General features: G+C 37.8%; 2 protein-coding genes across 7 annotated transcripts in view; one reads left to right on the forward strand and one right to left on the reverse strand.

Moving 5' to 3' along the window:
* DYNC2LI1 (dynein cytoplasmic 2 light intermediate chain 1) overlaps positions 1-19,933 on the forward strand; it is a 41,685-nt gene extending 21,752 nt beyond the window's left edge. For both annotated transcript variants that reach the window (XM_055328925.1, XM_055328926.1), the window contains 8 exons: positions 3,963-4,149; positions 5,287-5,355; positions 5,975-6,052; positions 9,904-9,980; positions 10,558-10,628; positions 14,571-14,668; positions 15,046-15,138; positions 19,648-19,933. In XM_055328925.1, the coding sequence (XP_055184900.1) occupies positions 3,963-4,149; positions 5,287-5,355; positions 5,975-6,052; positions 9,904-9,980; positions 10,558-10,628; positions 14,571-14,668; positions 15,046-15,138; positions 19,648-19,710 (736 nt within the window). In that variant the 3' untranslated portion in view covers positions 19,711-19,933. The remainder of the gene's footprint in view (positions 1-3,962; positions 4,150-5,286; positions 5,356-5,974; positions 6,053-9,903; positions 9,981-10,557; positions 10,629-14,570; positions 14,669-15,045; positions 15,139-19,647) is intronic.
* Positions 12,069-21,017, reverse strand: part of ABCG5 (ATP binding cassette subfamily G member 5) — a 38,200-nt gene continuing 29,251 nt past the window's right edge. For 2 of the 5 annotated variants that reach the window (XR_008664915.1, XR_008664911.1), the window contains exons 15-16: positions 20,742-20,927; positions 15,154-18,387 (exon numbers count right to left, since the gene is read on the reverse strand). The gene's annotated coding sequence lies outside the window, so the exon portion shown is untranslated. Of the gene's footprint in view, positions 12,959-15,153; positions 18,388-20,741; positions 20,928-21,017 lie in introns of those variants that run through there. The other 3 variants (XR_008664912.1, XR_008664913.1, XR_008664914.1) reach the window with 3 other exon arrangements.

Raw genomic sequence — 21,017 nt, forward strand, 5'->3', positions numbered from 1 at the left:
AGCTGGAGGCCTGCATTCAGAGTAGGTTGCTGAGTGGTTAAGGAATTCATGATAAACATTTCACTCCTAATACGGTCACAAATCTCCGAGTGTTCTGTGACTTGGATCAATTTGATACATAATTAATTTCCTTATATTGGACAAAGCCCAAAACTTGAAAAAATAATACTGCTAAATGCTGTTAGATACTGTTTATCTTTAAGATGACTGTTCATAGAGTAATTATAAATGCAGTGAACAAACTTTAGATAATCTGTAATGGAGCATTTCCTGTGCTTTCATTCCCTGTTTAAAGAGGTGGTTGGGTTTTTTTAAAAAAATGTTTTTTAAGGATGAGATTGTGGTATTTGAGACAATGTGGTTGGACCTACAGGATTCTATGCTAAGTGAAATAAGTCAGACTACGAAAAACAAATACTGCAGGATTCCACTCATAAATGGAATCTAAAAAAAAAAAAAAGAATAAACAAAAAGCAGAATCAGATCTATAAAAACAGAACAGACTGATAGTTGCCAGAGCTAGGTGGGTGGAGGGAGGGGTACAATGGGTGAAGGGGAGTGGGAGATTCAGGCTTCCAGTTACAGAATGAGTAAGTCACGGGAATAAAAGTCACAGCATAAGGAATGCAGTTGATGATATCATAGTAGCAGTGTAATGGGACAGACGGGAGCGACACTGATGAGCACAGCGTCATGTGTAAACTCGTCAATCACTAAGTTGTACATCTGAAACTGTGACATTCTGTGTCAGCTATACTCAAATAAAAACAATTCTGGGGATCCCTGGGTGGCTCAGCGGTTTGGCGCCTGCCTTTGGCCCAGGGCCTGATCCTGGGATCCCGGGATCTAGTCCTGTATCGGGCTCGCTGCATGGAGCCTGCTTCTCTCTCTGCCTGTGTCTCTGGCTCTCTCTCTCCCTCTGTCTTTCATGAATAAATAACATCTTTTTTAAAAAAAATTCTTTTTGGCTCTCATTTGTTATGAAGGTAAAAGTAACAAGTGTTTCCAGTGCAATGGAAACACAAATTTTAATCTTGGAAAAAGCTTGAATATTACTGGTTTGTTTGTTTAAGAATGAATTTATTTACTTATTTATTTATTTATCTGTTTATTTGACAGAGCACAAGAAGGGGGAGCAGCAGAGGGAGAGGGAGAAGCAGGCTCCCTGCTGAGCAGGGAGCCAGACATGGGGGTTTGATCCCCGGACCCTGAAATCATGACTTGAGCCAAAGACAGATGCTTAACTGAGCCACCCAGGCACCCCTCTGTTTTGTTTGCACTTACAGTTATTTTCATTTGGAAAATGATCAATTTTTTGTTAGATACATTTTACCACAGTAAAAATAGTGAAACCATGGTCAACAATTTTTAAACATTAACCATACTAGACTTCCTTACTATTATAAATGTATATATTATTTATTATAGTCAAGCAAAGCTGTTAGCAGTTTATTAAAATGATGTAGATCTGATTGGCTATACAATTTAATGGCATACTAATTTTATAGAAAATCTCAATAGTTACTGTCTAAAAGAATATTTTCTGAAGTTAGACCTGTAGTATAGAATTTAGTTACTGTTTCATATGAATTATACAAAATAGCTGGTTTGCTCAAACTAAGCAAAATAACTGACAGTATTATGAAATAACTAATGTGTTATTGTAATTCCTCACTATACTAGCAGAATGTTTGCCCTGTTGATCAGGGATATATTGGCCTGTGATTATGGCTGTCCTTACTTATGACCATTTTCTGAAATACTCCTAGTTTTGTTTTGTTTTGTTTTGATAAAATGTCCTCACATTTTATCACATTAGTCATTTTTAATTGTACAGTTTGGTGGCATTATGCATAATTTCATTGTTGGGCAACCATCACCACCATCCTTCTCCAGAATTTTTTCATCCTCCCCAACTGAAACTGTCCCCAGGAAACACTGACTCTCTACAGTCTCCTTCCCCAGCCCTTGGCAACCACCTTTATACTTGCTGTCTCTATGAATCTGATGCCTCTGGGGAGTCTTGTCCTAGGAGTCTGACGTCTTTCACTTTGCAGAATACCTTCAAGGTTCACTCATGTTGTAGCAAGTGTCAGAATTTCCTTCCTTTATAAGAATATCCCATTGATATTCTACTGTGTGCATATACTACATTTTGTTGATGCCTTCATCCATGGTTGGATATTTGGGTCATTTCCACCTTTCGGCACTTGTGGATATTTGGGTCATTTCCACCTTTCGGCATATACCACATTTTGTTGATGCCTTCATCCATGGTTGGATATTTGGGTCATTTCCACCTTTCGGCACTTGTGAATAGTACTGCTGTGATCACTGGTGTACAGATATGTGTTCGAGTCCCGATTTCAGATACTCTCGCAAGTGGGAGTACTGGGTCATATGGTAATTCCGTTTAAATTTTTTTTTTTAAGATTTTACTTATTCATGAGAGACACACAGAGAGAGGCAGAGACACAGAGGAAGAAGCAGCCTCCACGCAGGAAGCCTGATGTGGGACTCGATCCCCAGATCTGGGATCACACCCTGAGCTGAAGGCAGAGGCTCAACCAGTGAGCCACCCAGGTGTCCCTTGTTCCTCAAAAAATTAAATAGAGGGGATGCCTGGGTGGCTTAGCAGTTGAGCCTCTGCCTTCAGCTCAGGGCATGATCCCAGAGTCTTGAGATCGAGTTCCGTATCAGGAGCCTGCTTCTCCCTCTGTGCCTGTGTCTTTGCCCCTCTCTCTGTCTCATGAATAAATGAAATCTTTTAAATTTTTAAAAAATTTTTTGAGGAACCAGCATACTGTTTAACACAGTAGGAATTTTACATTCCCACCAATAATGCCAAGGGTTCCAATTTCTCTGTTTCCTTACCAACACTTGTTACTGGTGTATTGATTCTATTTTTGTTTTATCAGAGCTATCCTAATGAAGTGACATCTCATTGTGGTTTTGATTTCCATTTCTGTAATGATTAGGCTATTGGACATTGGGCATATTTTCATATGTTAATGGCTATCTGTATATCTTCGTTGGAGAAAGAAGAAAGGTGTTTGAGTCCTTTGCCCATTTTTTTAAAGATTTTATTTATTTATTCATGAGAGACAGAGAGAGAGAGAGGCAGAGACATAAGCAGGCTCTACGCAGGGAGCCCGATGCAGGACTCGATCCCAGGACTCCGGGATCACGCCCTGAGCCAAAGGCAGATGCTCAACTGTTGAGCCACCCAGGGGTCCCCTTTGCCCATTTTTGAATCAATTTGTTGTTGCTGAGTTTGATTCATGTTTGACTTACATGAACACCAGTACACGTTCACTTGTACTTGTACTGCGATGGCAGTGGTGGGTGTGGTGGTCAAGGGTGCGCTTTCAGAGAGGCCCCATGTTAGAGTATAAAGACGCGCAGCTTTGGATCTACAACTCTAGAATTCACTAGTTATATAAACGTGTGCCTCAGATTTCTAATCCATAAAACAGACATCATAACATCTTCTAGGAAGGATTGTTGTGAAGATTAAATACATGAGGTAGTCCCCTGGCTGGGGCCATCGATACATCCGTTCTCGTTCACCTAATTGTTGTGTTGTTTGTGTTGTTGCTGTGCTCTATTATTTTCGCTTCCCTTCTCTGGAGGACACAGTAAAATTGGATCCAATCATCACATTGTTGGATCCCGTTCTTGCAGATTATTTGAATTGGATTATTATTAGTGCAAATAAAACCTTCAGTGCCACAGTTGGTTGTAATACTTAAATATCACTAGAGAAAAGCACTGGAATAAATAAGGCCATAACTTTGGTGGTGGTGGGGTGTTTTATTAGAATACTGCTATGTTTTATAAGCTGTAGTGTTACTTTTTAGCTAATAAATTTCAGTTTAATAAGGTTTCAAAAAAATAAAAAAAATAAGGTTTCAAAACTAATTATTTTGAGTTTTTTTAAAGAGATATTTTTATTTTTTTAGGACATTTTCTATTGTTCTTGTTTTGGATCTTTCAAAACCTAATGACCTTTGGCCCACTATGGAAAATCTGTTACAAGCCACAAAAAGCCATGTAGACAAAATGATAATGAAACTGGGGAAGACAAATTCTAAAGCAGTTTCTGAAATGAGACAGAAGATCTGGAGTAATATGCAGAAGGACCATCCAGTGAGTTGCTGTTGGGATTATTCCCAGAATCCGTAGCCCCATACGTAGTCAAAGATAACATCACAAACAACTTCCTTAAATTTTTATGCATGATTTGAAATTCATTCGATGTAGATGAACTTGTTCACTGGAAAATTACAGCAATTTAATAAAACCTCAGTGAGAGCAAAACTAGGGAAAGGATTTCTCATGTCTTGTTAGACATCCACTGTGATTGTTATGGCATAGGATACCAATCAAAAGAAACAGAATTTTGAAGTAGTAGTTTGATATTGATTTTATAATCTCTGTAAAACGAAGATAAAAAAGCAGACTGTACAAAAGTCATCTGGCAAAGACCAGATGAAGCTACAAGTGTAAACAATGAGTAGTTTTCACAGCCTTCATTGCCACTCTGTATTTTACATTCATTTAGTATCTGTCACATATTTGATATCTTTTGATTATCTGACAACTAATTAAATTATAAAGTATTGATGGTAACACAAGTTCTTTTTTTTTTTTTTTAAAGATTTTATTTATTTATTCATGATAGTCACACAGAGAGAGAGAGGCAGAGACACAGGCAGAGAGAGAAGCAGGCTCCACGCAGGGAGCCCGACGTGGGATTTGATCCCGGGTCTCCAGGATCGCGCCCCGGGTCAAAGGCAGGCGCTAAACCACTGCACCACCCAGGGATCCCCACAAGTTCTTTAAATACAATCATGAGTATCATTTTCTAGAAAACCTATAGCAATATTTTATATTGCCCAGGGTTTATACAAATGTGTTTTACATAAGGGAATATCAGGAGGAAACTGATAGCTTATGGTTCACAACTATGCAGTGTAAATGCTATTGCAACAAAAGATAATACCAGTGAAAAACAAAACAGGCAGATGACATGTTATTTAAGAAAATAGGATAGAACGTGACAAATAAGTATGGTAATTTAGGGAACTGCTATTTCTAGTTTTATACTTGAGAAATATAACTTAGGTTAAGTCAAAGTTAAATATTAGGACAAACTCTTGGTCAAGCAAACGAAGTCAGCATCTATGAAAAGACTAAAATGGTATATTTTTGGAAGTCAATAGAATTTGCTAAATACATAGTACAAACAATTATAATAAATCAATGAAATGTATTTGTTAACAGGACCGTGAATTAGTTGACCCATTTCTAATACCTCTGGTCATAATTGGAAGTAAATACGATATTTTTCAGGTAAGCTTTTCCACTTCTAGTTAAAACGGTTGTTTATACTCAGGCTTTATGGGAGAACAAAAATAATAGTGAAGTGAGAGAAAGGACTCTAGGAGGGAGAGGTCAAGGAGTCACACATCTTAAAGATTTTGGAAAAGACGACATAGTGGGGAAAGAGAAAATATGTAAAGAACAATACATACAGTAGAATGGGGATAAGGCAGTAGAATGGGGATAAGATAGCTTGAGAAACTGAAATCTTTCACCCAGTCACTGAGGGATAGGACTGACTTCCCAACTTTTAAATTGAAGAAAGTAGAAAATTGGTTTCTTATCTTTGCTTGTCAGAGAATCCCTAGGGTATTCCACACTATAAAATGTGTGCTCATATCTAAATTCTATTGAGCTAAGTGTTTAAACAAGGAAAGATCTGATAGCTGTAGTTCTAGAAGGCTGCAGCTACTATTCAATTCTCTATAGAAAAAGTATCAAGGTAATGGAATCCTACTCCTCAGGGTATGTTCCAAAAAAACAAAAACAAAAAACAAATTATGTATTTCTGCACTTAGTAATTTGCACCTTCCCACTACTGATATTTAATTTTCTCAACTTTTTTCTTTTTAATAATGTATTTCTTCAGGATTTTGACTCTGAGAAGAGAAAGGTTATATGCAAGACACTTCGATTTGTTGCACATTATTATGGAGCATCATTAATGGTTCGTACATTTCCTATCCTTTGGCTTGAGTGGACAGCACCAAACTTAGAAAGATAAGCAACTTGATGCATGATTATAAATACTAATGCTTCTACTAGTGTACATAATCCCCTTCTTTCCTTTCCCACTGCCCCCAAATCCTCATTACAGAGTGTTTGATTTTTTTTTTTTTAAGATTTTTTATTTATTTATTCATGAGTGACACAGAGAGTCAGAGACATAGGCAGAGGGAGAAGCAGGCTCCCCATGGGGAGACTGATGTGGATTCCATCCCCAGACCAGGAATCACACCCTGAGCAGAAGGCAGACGCTCAACCGCTGAGCCACCCAGGTGTCCCAATATTTCTAGAACATACTCTGCTAGATGGCCTACCGGGTCTTCAGATCAATTGCTTATGCTCATAAACCCCAGTCTCTCTCTTTTTAATTTTTTTTAGAGAGAGCAGGTGTGTATGAGTGGGGGGAGGGGCAATGGGAGAGGGAGAAAGAATCTCAAGCAGACTCCCCACAGAGCACAGATTCTCAATCTCACAACCTTGAGATCACAACCTTAGCTGAAACCAAGGTGCCCCAAACCCTAATCAGTCTTAAACAGATAAACTGGCTATTAATTTATTCATTTTTAGGGGTACCTGGGTGGCTCAGTCAGCTAAGCATCTGCTTTCGGCTTGGATCATGGTCCCAGGGTCCTGCGATCAAGCCCCATGTCGGGCTCTCTGCTCAGTGGAGAGTCTGCTTCTCCTTCTGCCCTCCCCCTACTTGTGCACACTCACTTTTTCTCTCAAATAAATAAATCTTTTTAAGGACATTTATTCATTTTTAGTTTCCCCTTAAAAATTAGAATCGGTCTTAACGGAAAAGAAGAAAAAAAAAAACCTATGTTTTTAAATTTTTTTTTTAAAGATTGTATTTTTTTATTCAAGAGAGAGAGAGAGATGTAGGCAGTGGGAGCAGCAGGCTCCCTGTGGGAAGCCCGATGCGGTACTCAGTCCCAGGACCCCAGGATCACACACTGAGCCATCCCGGCATCCCTCTATGTTCTTTTTAAAACTTAAAACAACAACAATATTGTCGTAGGGGTTAAAACCATGAAATTGGGAGTCCTGTTGCCTCTGTTTGAATCTCAGGATAGCCATTTACCAGATGTGTGATGAAATAATAAAAGAAATAATATCTTCCCATTTGAATGGTTTCTTTTTCCTGCTACATGGAAGTGCTGAGGAAGTTGGAGGGAGTTAACAGTCTAGTCGCTGGCCTTCATGGGTAATATATTATGACAAAGTGATAATATGATCTATGTTTAAATTTTTTATACTTTTCAGAATACTCCAAATAAATGCATTGTGTATTTCCCTAAAAATCAGAATGTTTTATGTTTATACTATATCCGCTTACATATGAAATTGACAGAGTGCTTTGGAAATATTCTTTTTTTACTATTTCAAAACGATATGGGGAGTTTAAAATGAATGGCTCATCCAGGATACAAAAGCAAAGACCATGGATCTTATAGTTTATTTTTACACAAGATAAAGCCCCACAGTTAGTTCTGTTTAGTTAGCTGAGGGAAATCTCTTTCTTTAGGAACAGATCACGTTTGATCAGGATCTAATCTGGTGTTATGTGTACAAATTTAGATGAAGTCAGATCACTGTAGGCCCCAGCAGGTCTAGAAGGTCCTATAAGATCAGGATCTTCTAGGGAATGGGTTTAAGAATGGTCTCATATCAGCTTTCAGCAAGCCAGAAGATGAGACTTGGATTAGAGGAGCCCTTCTGGACTGCCAGGAGAACCATAAAGCTTGTTTAGCTTCTCGGACCAAGAAGAGAGTAGCCAAAGTTACAAAGCCCTGTCTTTCCATTTCACTTCCACTCTTCCCCATCCCCCACCCCCAAAGGAGACAGTATGGGACTGCTTGAGAAGATTGCTGGATGCTCAGCAGTTTTCTTTTACCCCTTTAGTTGATCCTTTATAATTCAGTCAAGAAAGCGGATTCACTATTACAAGCAATCTAATAAAGTTAATAAAAATAGAAAAACATTGATGAGTAGGACCAGATTCAGTGGAGAGCTGTCAGGATGGTATGAGGCTTAAAAATATGATACATGAGAAGGAGTATAAAATTATGTTCTATTATCTAGAATGTGATAATGCTCTTTAAATATTCAAAGGACTGTTCCATGGAAAAGGGATTAGATATATTCTTTGCTCTCTTAAAGTCAAGAACAAGGAATCAGAGCAGAGTTTAGCTCAAAATAAGAACTTTCTAATATTACCATTATCTGAAAATGGAATGGGTTACTTTTGGAGATTTTGAGTTCCTACTAAATTAATGCAAACAGAATCTCTACAGCAATTTTTGGAGGATGTTTCAAGGCAATTGATGCAACAGATGGGGGGGTTGAGTCAGAAAACTTCTCACGTCCTCCCAGCCCTTCTATGAAATACTTTTGTGATAAGGTATTTTCCTTTCCACATAGGGAACATAAATAGGAACATAATAATAATAAATTGTGTTTTAAAAATTCAATTAGTTTTTTATAGTTTTAAACTTCTTCAAAAGAAATGTTAAAATTGTTTCAATTTTGAAAAGTCACTGTATTAAATTTTATATATTCATGTGAGTCAAGATTTTGCCTGGGAGCCTGTTTTTTTTTTTTTTAAGATTTTATTTATTTGTTTGTTTATGAGAGACAGAGAGAGAGAGAGAGAGAGAGAGGCAGAGAGACACAGGCAGAGGGAGGAGCAGGCTCCATGCCGGGAGCCTGACATGGAACTCGATCCCAGGACTCCAGGATCAGGCCCTGGGCTGAAGGCAGCACAAAACCGCTGAGCCACCAGGGCCCCCCAATGGGAGCCTGTTCTTAATTCAGAATGAATCTTATCCTGAAAATTGATTTCTTTGCCTTATAGAAGTACATTTCATTTTGGCTCAAGGTTGTTTTTCCTACTTTCATCCATCTTAGCCATTCTGATTTGGTTGAGTAACTTTTGGTATTTCCAAAAAATCAAATCTAGTCTTAAAAGATTTGTAAGGTAACCACATGTCCTGATGTTCTCCTGATGTCTCAGCTTAATTTCTTATTTATTGATAGTACCCACCCCCTTTCATTCTCTAAAGTGTTCTGGTTCTGGTCACCCTTGTTATATACCACTTCTGAGGATGTTCTTTGCAAGCTCAAAGGCAATTCTGAAGGGAAGTTAAAAGATCTTTTTAATGAGTATCACTATTGTCAGACCAGTCTGTAGCTTCCATGTTAGCTTTTTGGAAGACAGTAATATGCCCATGGATGGAAAAGTTATTTATGATATATACCTCCCACTTTCTACCAGCCAGACTGCATTTGGGACATAGTTATAATCCATATGTGGGTGTGGTGAACGACAAGTGCATAAACACAAGTCCCTTTGATATCGTGCACTCATGAAGTTAGAAGAACGAGCTGAGGGATCCCTGGGTGGCGCAGCGGTTTGGCGCCTGCCTTTGGCCCAGGGCGCGATCCTGGAGACCCAGGATCGAATCCCACATCGGGCTCCCGGTGCATGGAGCCTGCTTCTCCCTCTGCCTATGTCTCTGCGCCTCTCTCTCTCTCTCTCTCTCTCTCTCTCTCTCTCTCTCTCTGTGACTATCATAAATAAATAAAAATTTTAAAAATTAAAAAAAAAAGAACGAGCTGAAACAAATTTATTGAGATTTATTTTCCTTCAGATTTTTTGTCTGCTCAAACACAAGTGTGTGTTGGGCAAATAATTCTGTCCGCATTTTGTACTTGTTCAAAGCCATTTTTATTTTACCTGTTTCTATTTGGAAGCAGAGCATATAATTTATTCCCGATTTTTTTTTTTTTTAGTTTACCAGTAAATCAGAAGCTCTATTACTAAAAGTACGTGGAGTTATCAACCAGTTAGCATTTGGCATTGACAAAAGGTACTATTAAAATATATTTTTGTATCTTTTTATCTTATTTTATTTTTGCCAATAATCTCAACTGATTATTGTTCTCATCTCATTATTTCTTCTAAGAAAGTATCCCCGGATGGCTATTCTTAGAGAAATAATTTCATATTATTTCCTGTTTCTTGTATTGCTTAAGTATTTCTCATTTCCTAACAAAAATGTTACATAATAGAGACTAGAATAAAATAATGATACTGTTACATTTATTTCACTGATTTCTTTGACTTCTCTCATTTTAGTAGCTTTCCCTATATTATCATTTTCTTATATTAGAAATTGAATTGATAATTGTAGTTTGTGTATTTTTTTTAACCTTCTACTTTTCTTGGCTTTCACTTAAGGTAATTTGGGTCTGTCACCTTTTTCCTTATAAAACTTTATTAATGACAGTCTTTAATTTTTGAAACCACCTAAATATTCACTCATTCATTTGAGGGCAGTGCTCTCTCACCAATGGCTAGGTATAAAACTTGGTTCTTCTATTTACAGTAGAGCAGGATATTCGACTACTAAACTAAATTAGACTCTTTTCTTCTTATCCATGTAGCAAATCAATATGTGTGGATCAGAATAAACCACTGTTTATCACAGCAGGATTGGATTCTTTAAGTCAAATAGGTGGGTGAACTTATTAAGATTGTTCAATCATTTTTTAATTGCTTATTGATTTTATCCTACCCCATGTTCACTTCATCTCCAACATACCACCATTTCTGATTTCATTATCATCACTGTTATTTCTCATGTATTTATTTGTATACACAGTATTGATGCAACATACATCACATTGACATATTTGTGATGGAAGGAATGTCGCCATATAAGAGACTGATTTCAGATTTCTGTTTTACTAAAAAATTTCCTTTCCCTCACTGATTTCCAGGTACTTTTAAATTTTAGCTCATTGGGTCTAGAAGAAAACCAGAAGCACAGAATAGTGAGGAAATTGAAAGCTATATATTATGGGCAGTGATGAAAAATAGAGATTCAAGTGATGGAATAAACTAAAAGACAATAGTTGTACTAATTATTTTATGCTTTAATTCTTCATTATAAAATAGCTTGCTTCAGATATGAGATGTATTTCTTAAACTTATGGACATTTTAGGTTCATGAAGCAAAAAGAATTTTAAGAGTTTATATAATCAAGCTCCTTATCTTCCCACAGAAACTACTTTCCCTGTGGAGGTTTGGGCCTAGCAACTCTTTCTACTCAGGGGCTGACATAGTTTGGTTTTAACACTCTAGCAGATGGTAGCTTTTTATTTCCCATCCATCATTACCCTTACACACTAAAGTTGACTTCAAATATAGATCTTTGTAATTAGATTATAGACTGAACTGGAATGAAAAGAATAGAGGTGGTTAATGAGTGATCACAAAGGCTGATTTTCCTAATTATTATTAATACCTAAATAAATACTTAAAATCTTTTTAAAAAGTGGGGGCGGATACCTGGGTGGCTCAGTGGTTAAGCGTCTGCCTTTGGTTCAGGTCGTGATCCCAGGGTCCTGGGATCGAGTCCCACATCAGGCTCCCCCACAGGGAGCTTGACTCTCCCTCTGCCTATGTCTCTGATTCTCTCTCTGTGTCTCTCATGATTAAATATTAAAACAATCTTTATAATTAATACTGACTTTTTTTTTTAAAGATTTTTTTTTTAATTTTTTTTATTTATTTATGATAGTCACACACACAGAGAGAGAGAGAGGCGCAGAGACACAGGCAGAGGGAGAAGCAGGCTCCATGCACCAGGAGCCTGACGTGGGATTCGATCCCGGGTCTCCAGGATCGCGCCCTGGGCCAAAGGCAGGCGCCAAACCGCTGCGCCACCCAGGGATCCCTTTTTTAAAGATTTTATTTGTTTACTCATAGACACACAGAGAGGCAGAGACACAGGCAGAGGGAGAAGTAGGCTCCATGCAGGGAGCCCGATGTGGGACTCAATCCCGGGTCTCCAGGATCACACCCCAGGCTGCAGGCAGCGCCAAACCGCTGCGCCACCAGGGCTGCCCATGACTTACTTTCATTAGCAGTGAGAATCACTGTGTGTACCAATAGATAATGCCCCTATAAGTAGTTGGAGGTCAAAAAAGAAATGAGAATTACTAAATTTAAATATCATGGAGCTTAGACCTCATCAAAATTAAAGACTTTTGTTCTTGAAAGTCCATTTGAAAAGGATAAAAGACATGCTACATTCTGAGAGAAAAGATTTTCAACTACATATCTGACAAAGGATTTATTATCTAGGGTATATAAAGAACTTAACAGTAAAAACAAAATCCAGTTAGAAAACAGGCAAAAGACATGAGCAGACATATCACCAAAGAGGATATACAAATGGCAAATAAGTACATGAAAAGATATTTAATATCTTTAATTATTAGGAAAATGCAAATTGAAACCACAATGTGCTCATAAGAATAGCTAACAAAAAATGATAACACCAAATGCTGGCAAGAATGGAGAAACTGGATATTCATACATGGCTGGTGGGAATGTAGAATGATACAACCACTCTTCAAGACAGTTCAGTTTCGGGATCCCTGGGTGGCGCAGCGGTTTGGCGCCTGCCTTTGGCCCAGGGCACGATCCTGGAGACCCGGGATCGAGTCCCATGTCGGGCTCCCGGTGTATGGAGCCTGCTTCTCCCTCTGCCTGTGTCTCTGCCTCTCTCTCTCTCACTGTGTGCCTATCATAAATTAAAAAAAAAAAAAATTAAAAAAAAAGTTCAGTTTCTTATAAAACTAAACGTGTACCGACCGTATGAGCTAGAAATTACATTACTTGGCATTTATCTTAGAAAAATTAAAACTTATGTTCACATAAAAATCCATACACAAATGTTCATGGTGGCTTCATCTGTAATAGTCCCAAACTAGTAACAACCAGATGTTATTTAAACCTGTGCTATGGTATGGTACTCCATACCATAGATTACTACTCTGCAATAAAAAGGAACAAGTTATTGATACAGTAACTTGCATGAATCACCAGAGAATCGTACTGAATGAAAAAAAGACAGTCAGTAAATGTTATATACAATATGATTCTACGTGTGCAAAAATTTTGTGATGAAAACATTTTAGAAATAGAGGAAAGATGAATGGTTGTAAGAAGTTAGAAACAGGATCGTAGGTGGGGAGATAAGAGATTGGAGAAGGGGGTGGTGTGGGTATAAAAGGGCAACACAAGGGATGGCATTGTGTAGTGTCTTGATTTTGGTAGTGGATACATTTATCTACAAAGATGACACAATTGTATAGAACTTAATACACACACACACACATACACACAAATAAGGACAAGTAAAAAACTTGGGAAAACTGAAATTGATTGGTGGTTTGTATCACTGTCTTTCACACCAAAGTAGTAAGGAGGTCCTGAAAGATCAACAGGGTAGATGCTAGAATAGAAAGAATGAGAAATCTAAGATTATAGACTGACAATTGCCAAGAAGTCAGCATTTTTTCAAATTTTCAAATTATACAATCAGTACACAAGACATTCTCATTATAAAATGTTAAAATAGTACATGTAAGGATCAAGTTTGATATGTATACTTCTGGATTATTTTCTATATATGTGAATGTGATATAGAAAAAACTACTTGTTAGGGATCCCTGGGTGGCTCAGCGGTTGAGCGCCTGCCTTCAGCCCAGGGTGTGATCCTGGATTCCTGGGATCGAGTCCCACATCAGGCTCCCTGCATGGAGCCTGCTTCTCCCTCTGCCTGTGTCTGCCTCTCTCTGTCTCTCTCATAAATAAATAAAATCTTGAAAAAAGAAGAAAAAAACTTATTTGTTCGAACATAATTCTATCATTCTATAGCTATCATTTTGAAAGTTTGTTTCTACTCAGTATGTCTTAGTGGTTTTTCCATATTAATGCAGTAGCTAGATCTATTTGGTATTTTGACTGCTGTGTGGTTAGAGCGTGAAAATGCAAAGTAACTTAGTTCACTATACCTTTATTGATGGACAGTTTAGCTTGGCCAATTTTTCACTTATACAAATGATGCTGCAGTGTGAAACCATTAATACTTGTGTACAGGTGTTTCTAGGTTAAATACCAAAAACTAGGATTTCTGGGTAGTAGCATTTAACCTTTTTCCATATTTGCAGGGTAGGAAGTAGTGCCAAATCCCCCTCTGAATTAGTTGTCCCAATTTGCACTCTGGTGAGTAGCACTAATGAGTGTTTCCATACAAACTCATAAACACATGAGAATATCAAACTAGGTATTTCAGTGGGTGGCGGAGTAATTATGGGGCAAGAGAATCACAACTGACTAACTGCTCTGTCTCCTCTTCCTCTGGTGCTAGAATCTGTGGCCTTGCTATACTGGGTTGGACTAAATTTTAATAGTGGCTATATTAAAGGAGAAGGGAAATGAGTGATCTAGGATTTGTATTTTTCTAAGTGCCATCCATTTTATTGATAGTTTGTCAAGTTTTTTTATTTGTTTGTTTTGGGGTGGGGGTTAGCTTTTTTTTTTTTTTCCAGTTTGTCAAGTTTTAACCAGTGCAGTCATTTGGTGTACAACTTCCCATTTTAGGATCTCCTCCTATTCCTGATAATGACATTGGAAAGCTTCACGCTCATTCACCAATGGATTTGTGGAAAAAAGTGTATGAAAGAGTCTTTCCACCAAAGGTAGATACTTCTAATTCTTTTAAAGCAAGAATTTTTTGCATTATTCAACAGTTACTAGGAAATGTTCCAGTGAGCCTATTATGACTTTTTTACTGGCATCTTAAAAAATCAAATATATGCCAAAAGTCTATTGTACAAGAGGCACTGTGAGGTTTAAAAGATGAGCAGGACACAGCCTTTGCTCCACTTTGAAATTTAGCTTCCAGACTGTTGGAGAAGTGAGAGACAGCTGCTGGAAGGAGAGGGCCTGGTGGAATTTAAAAGAGGCTTCAGCAGTGACAGTAAAAGCTCAGAAGACCATAGAGAGCCTAGCTGAGGGTGACGGTAGTCACAGATGGTTGGGGTGGGGCATGAAATGACTTGAACTATAATTTCAGAGCACCAACACACTGAAGCATATCAAAGACCCTGCAAGAGACCCTCAGTATGCTGAAGGTGAAGTTGATGAAATGAGAATTCAGAAGGATCAGGTACTAATCCTCAACATTTATTTTATCTCCTCTTGAGTTTATCACAAAATACCTCCAGAGCCCCTTAGATTTTTCACCCTTTGTTTTTACTTTTAAATTATTGAAGGGGAGCCTGGCTGGCTCCATTGGTAGAACATGCAGCTTCTGAGGTTGGGGTCATGAGTTTGAGCTCTATGGTGGGTACAGAGATTACTAAAAAATAAAATCTTAAAAAATAAAATAACTGAAATAGCATATCTTCACTATATAAAAAATTTGATGTTCATAAAGAAGGAATTTAAATCATTCCACTACCCAGAGATGACCTACTGTTCACATTGCCTCTTCGGGTTTTCCAGTTTACCTTATATTGAAGATGGGTAGTGATTCTTACCTTGCTGTTGGGGGGACACTTTCACAATATTCTTTTGTTTGTGGAATCATTTAAATGATTTTGTTTTTTGTTGGAATATTCAGACATACTTAAACTTTTCTTGTACCAGGAAAATTCCGGACTACCCAGTCTGAAAGCACACAAAGACAGGATCTCTCAGGAAAGTAGTTAAGAATGGAGACTGTGTTCCATATATGTCCAGCTAGCACCAGGTGTGATATGAAATCTGATGTAAGAATGCAAAAGCTGGTAAATTCATCATGACCTGATACTTAGGTTTTCTCAGATCTCTAAAATGAGACATTGTGCAGAATCCAAACTTACATCAACAAACACTATAAATTGAATGCTCTGACAGTCTCTCAGATGGGATTTGTAGAGCTGTGTCACTTGGGCCATCACATTGTTGCAAGGGTAATCTGAACACAACTGTCCACAGGAGCACAGATTGGGGTATTTTTTTTCAGCACTAGCCTTTCACCTTCAGGGGCCCCAGAATAAAAAAGCAAAACATCCTATTTAAACATAATCTAGGGACACCTGGGTGGCTCAGTGGTTGAGCACCTGTCTTTGGCTCAGGGCGTAATCCCAGTCTGGAGATCGAGTCCTGCATCGGGCTCCCTGTGAAGAGCCTGCTTCTCCCTCTGCCTCTCTCTCTTGTCTCTCATGAATGAATAAATAAAATCTTTTAATAAATAAACATAATCCAGGAGAATTAAAAACTATGTCAGGAATATTTAGGGGGTTTTGTTGCTGTAGCAAAGTTAGAGGCGTGTTGTAGGAACAGTCAGATGGCCTCATACAACCTTTATTTATGTGCAGCTCAGCTAAAAATTAGTTGCAAGCCATCCCTGAATTAATATTTACTGAGGAGTCAATGACTAACTGCCATTGTTAAGAGTATCTGTTTATATTGCATGGTGACCCCTTTTATTACACTTACATACACAGATATTATGAAAGGGCTGGAGTGTTTTTCAGCAAGACTTTTCACATTTAAATCCATCTTCCCTAACTGACCTAAAACTGTAGGAATTTGGAATGGAACTGGAAAGCAACCCCACAATACCTATCATTCTTTGCTATTAACACAGCCTATGAAAGAATTCATCTGGCATTACTTGAAAATCTAGCCAGTTGTCTACAGCTCTTTCTTCATTCACATTGCCTTTTTTTTTTTTTTTTTTAAGATTATGTGAGAGAGCAAGAGACAGAGCATGAGCTGGGGGAGAGGGAGAAGCTTTCCTGCTGAGCAGGGAACCCAACTCAGGGCTCAATCCTAGGACCCTGGGATCGTGACCTGAGTCCAAGGCAAATGCTTATTAACCAACTAAGCCATCCAGGCGCCCCTCTTTTTGATCTTTTAATATGATTATTGCCACATGACATTTTTCAGTGAAAGTAGCATTATAATCTTTAGATTGATTTTGTTTGCCATTTGGAACAAAATAATATTCATTTAAAAGAAATGTCTCACTCAGGGTTTTCCATAATTATGTAAGCTGTCCTTACTTAAAACCAACCTGTAAATGCTCAGGGAAGCTCATACTGTGTGCCATATGTCTACATGCCTTTAACCCAAATGCTTCTGATTCTTGTGCTTCTTGGGAGAACAGATGATGTCCTGTTTCATTAAGATCTAATATAGTTGCATAGGAGTAGAGGGCTGGCCCTAAGCCTGTCTGAGACCACATGTGATCCTCCTATCTTCTCCATCCCCAAGCCCCATTATTAGTGTCTTATTCATCAGGGAAGAAACAAAAACAAAGTTTGGGGCCTTTTAAGTTTTGCCAGTGAAATTAGAGCATGTCATTTCTAAGATGAAGAGGCTAACTCACAAGTTCCATTCTAACGATGGACACTTGGGTTGCTTCCATTTTTTTTTTTTTTTAAGATTTCATTTATTTATTCATGAGAGACACAGAGAGAGAGAGGCAGAGACAGAGAGAGAGAGGCAGAGACACAGGCAGAGGGAGAAGCAGGCTCTGTGCAGGGAGCCTGACATGGGACTTGATCTTAGGTCTCCAGGATCAGGCCCTGGGCTGAAGGTGACGCCAAACCACTGAGCCACCGTGGCTGCTCTGCTTCCATAATTTAAAAAGCCCTCTAGTTTTAAGGCATTCCTGATTTTAAGGGGACATATGTATAGAAAGCACTTGCTAAATCTTTCTACCTCTTTTTTATATTTTTATTGCCAAAGAAAACAACAACAAAAAAGTGGGTAAACAATATCTTTAAGGTCTTCTTGGCCAACCATACATATCTATTTTGAATCCGTTTTCAAAAATCAACTTGTTCATACTCCCTAAACCTATAATTTAAAGACATACTCATTTACATGTTTAGGGGGGAAAAGTTCTTACTGTCCTTTATTTAAACATCTTCAATCTTCAAGTGTTTTAAGACAGTGGTCCATTTATGGTTGAAAACCTTAGAGAGGTTCTTAAGAGGCAAGGTGGAACCTTTTCTTAGTTTTACATTCATTTTTAAAATGGCTCTTTAGGGATGTCTGGGTGGCTCAGTGGTTGAGCTTCTGCCTTTGGCTTAGGGTGTGATCCTGCAGTCCCGGGATCAAGTCCCACATCAGGCTCCCTGCATGGAGCCTGCTCTTCCCTCTGCCTACATCTCTGCCTCTCTCTCTGTCTCTCATGAATAAATAAATAAAATCTTTAAAAATAAATAAAGTGGCTCTTTAAAGCAACCACAAAGAATTGCAGTGTAAAGAAAATCCTCTTACTTGCTCTTCCTTTAGAGCATCATATTATTTTGACTTCCTATGGCAGCAGTATTGAAGGTCTAGTAGACATGGTGAGTTCTGTATAACACCACTCATTCTTTGTGACATGGCTGTGTGACCAGCCCTGTTCTTCCATTCTCTGCAGAAGTAAGATAGATATCTTTAACAGAGAATGTCAAAACAATGTCCTCACCCTTATCATTGGTAATAACAATTCAGTGCTTCCAATTAAAGGCAAGAGAACTGATTACTGTATTCGTTATGAGTTAACAATCTTCAAAACCCTATGCGGTGGATGATTGGTGAACTGAATTAACTTCATTTTAAAAGAATAAACCAGGCTGCAAATTCTACCTTGGAATTATCATATAAAGACTCTTCAAAGTCTTTCTTCAGTTTTAAAACTTTTAACATTTAAACTTCAGTAATTTGAGTATAGGTATGAAAGAGACAATCTGCAATTTTTCTGAAAATGAGAATGGAATTTTCATTGCAACTATGAACTTCAATTATGTTAGCCAAAGGGCAGTGTTTGCCTTATCTTGCAGAGTAACCACTTTCTGCTTATTTGAAATAATATACTTTGTACAGTTACTGAGACACTGAACAATATGTAAGAAGAAAGGAGGCAATCCCCTTTGATGATCCCTTTGCATATCAATCATCTCATGCAGGGCTCCACCCATACCAGAACTTATTTTATGAATTTTAGAAGTAACATATACTCATCACGGAAAAAAACCCTCATAAGATATAGAATAAAATAAAAAAATAGAAAGTGGAAGTATCCTGTCCTCTCCACCTGTTTGCTTTTTCCGTGTGGCACATACGACCACTGGAATTTTTGTTGGCTGCCCATGAAACCCTGTGTGAATGGGCTCTGACATCTTTAATAATGTCCTTCCTGGGAGATAGCTAAGTTGTTTCCATTTGTGCGCCAGTATACACAGTACAGTGACCCTCCTTCTATTTATATTCTTGCATTCTTCTCTATTATTCTGTGAGATTCATTTTAAAAGGCAGAATCACTGGGTCAAAATAATATATACATTCTAAACATTGATAATTTGACAACATCAACCCAGTTTTGGCAAGACTTGAACAGAAAACAAAAGATCACTTTAAAATATGACAAATGCATTTATTTGAATAGTTTAAAGAATTTGTATGTATATGTAGTGTATCTTTATTAAGTGCATCTCTAAGTGTTGTTTAGGCTGTAGAAACTCTAAAGACTCTACATTTCTAGAAAATAAATCCTAGTAAGAATTTACAAGATAATTGTCAAGAAATTTTGCGAATGGTAATACCATAAAGGATGTGCTGTCATACCTAAAAAATGCTAAGGTGCCTAGTTTAATTTTTAAAGTTTTTTTCTTAATACATATTTTTGTTTTAGGAACTGGAACAATACAAAAGAAGTTCTTCCAAGTCTTGGAAACAAATTGAGCTTGATTCTTGAACCTAATTCAACTATAGTGTATTTATTTCTTCTTTCCCAAATACAAGTAAGTTTATAATTAGCATAATGGTAATAAATGAAGGAAGCAAAGATTTGTAATTTGTTAAAAGTGGCATTTCTTGTATTAAAGTGCAACTCCCTGGATAATTAGAAGTCTTTTAAAAGGGGGAAAAGTTGTATAATGACATGCAGTATTTTTTAAAATAAAAACTCTTCTACCTTTCTCTAGTATGTTTAGTGTATACTCACTTCAGCACTTATAAGTTTCTGCTTTATTATGCTGTTTCAGGACTATGAAAAAGCAAGATCCTTTAGTAACAATTATGAATATGAGTTTAAACATTTCTATTAGACACATTCCTTCTCAAAGGAATTTTTTAGAATCGGGGTCATGTGCACAGGTGTCATCATTGACTGTAAAACACAGGCACAAGAAGCACCCGAAGAACCCATTTAAAATGAACACTCCTGGGCAGCCCAGGTGGCTCAGTGGTTTAGCGCCGCCTTCAGCCCAGGGCTGGATCCTGGAGACCCAGGATCAAGTCCCACGTCGGGCTCCCTGCATGGAGCCTGCTTCTCCCTCTGCCTGTGTCTCTGCCCCTCTTTCTCCCTCTCTGTGTGTCTGTCATGAATAAATAAAATCTTTAAAAATAAAATAAAATGAACACTCCTGAGTTCCCACACCCAGAGACCCTGAATCAGTGGGTGTTGAATGGGGTACAGGCAGCTCTGATAATTCTCACATACTTATTTTGGGTAAAAGTTTTTGAAGAACAGGTAAATTTAAGGAGATATGCTATCAGAAAGCAGGCCAAAATTAATGAATTGGTAATATTGGAAGATCATTTCCAAAGGCTTTTAAAAAGCCTTCTCGATCTATGATTTGTATGCCTGCTAGCCAAGTTCAATCTGGAGTAAATATAATTGTTATCACTACCAAGAAAGTCATTTATTCTGCGATCTTCCATTTCCACCATAATATATGTTCACTGTAATAAACCATACACCCAGCTTCAAATAAGCACACTTACCCCAAGAACACGAAAACTGATGAGTGGTATCTGAGTGGAGAGCAAACTCCCTGATAACTGCAATGAAGTAATAAGACTTCATAAACTCTTAGCAGTGCATGTGGTTTCCAGCACTCCTGACAACAGGATTCAGCACGTTTCCAAAGAACCTCATTCTTAGGTGCAGACAGGCACCCTGCCCAAGTGCTGTGGAGAAAGAGCTCCCTTTAAATTAATAGTGAACATTATCATCTCAGAAACATCCACTTGGACTTGGTGGGAAGAAACAGCCTATTC

The sequence above is a fragment of the Nyctereutes procyonoides genome, unplaced genomic scaffold (genome assembly GCF_905146905.1).
Source record: "Nyctereutes procyonoides isolate TBG_1078 unplaced genomic scaffold, NYPRO_anot_genome, whole genome shotgun sequence".
Lineage (NCBI taxonomy): Eukaryota > Metazoa > Chordata > Mammalia > Carnivora > Canidae > Nyctereutes > Nyctereutes procyonoides.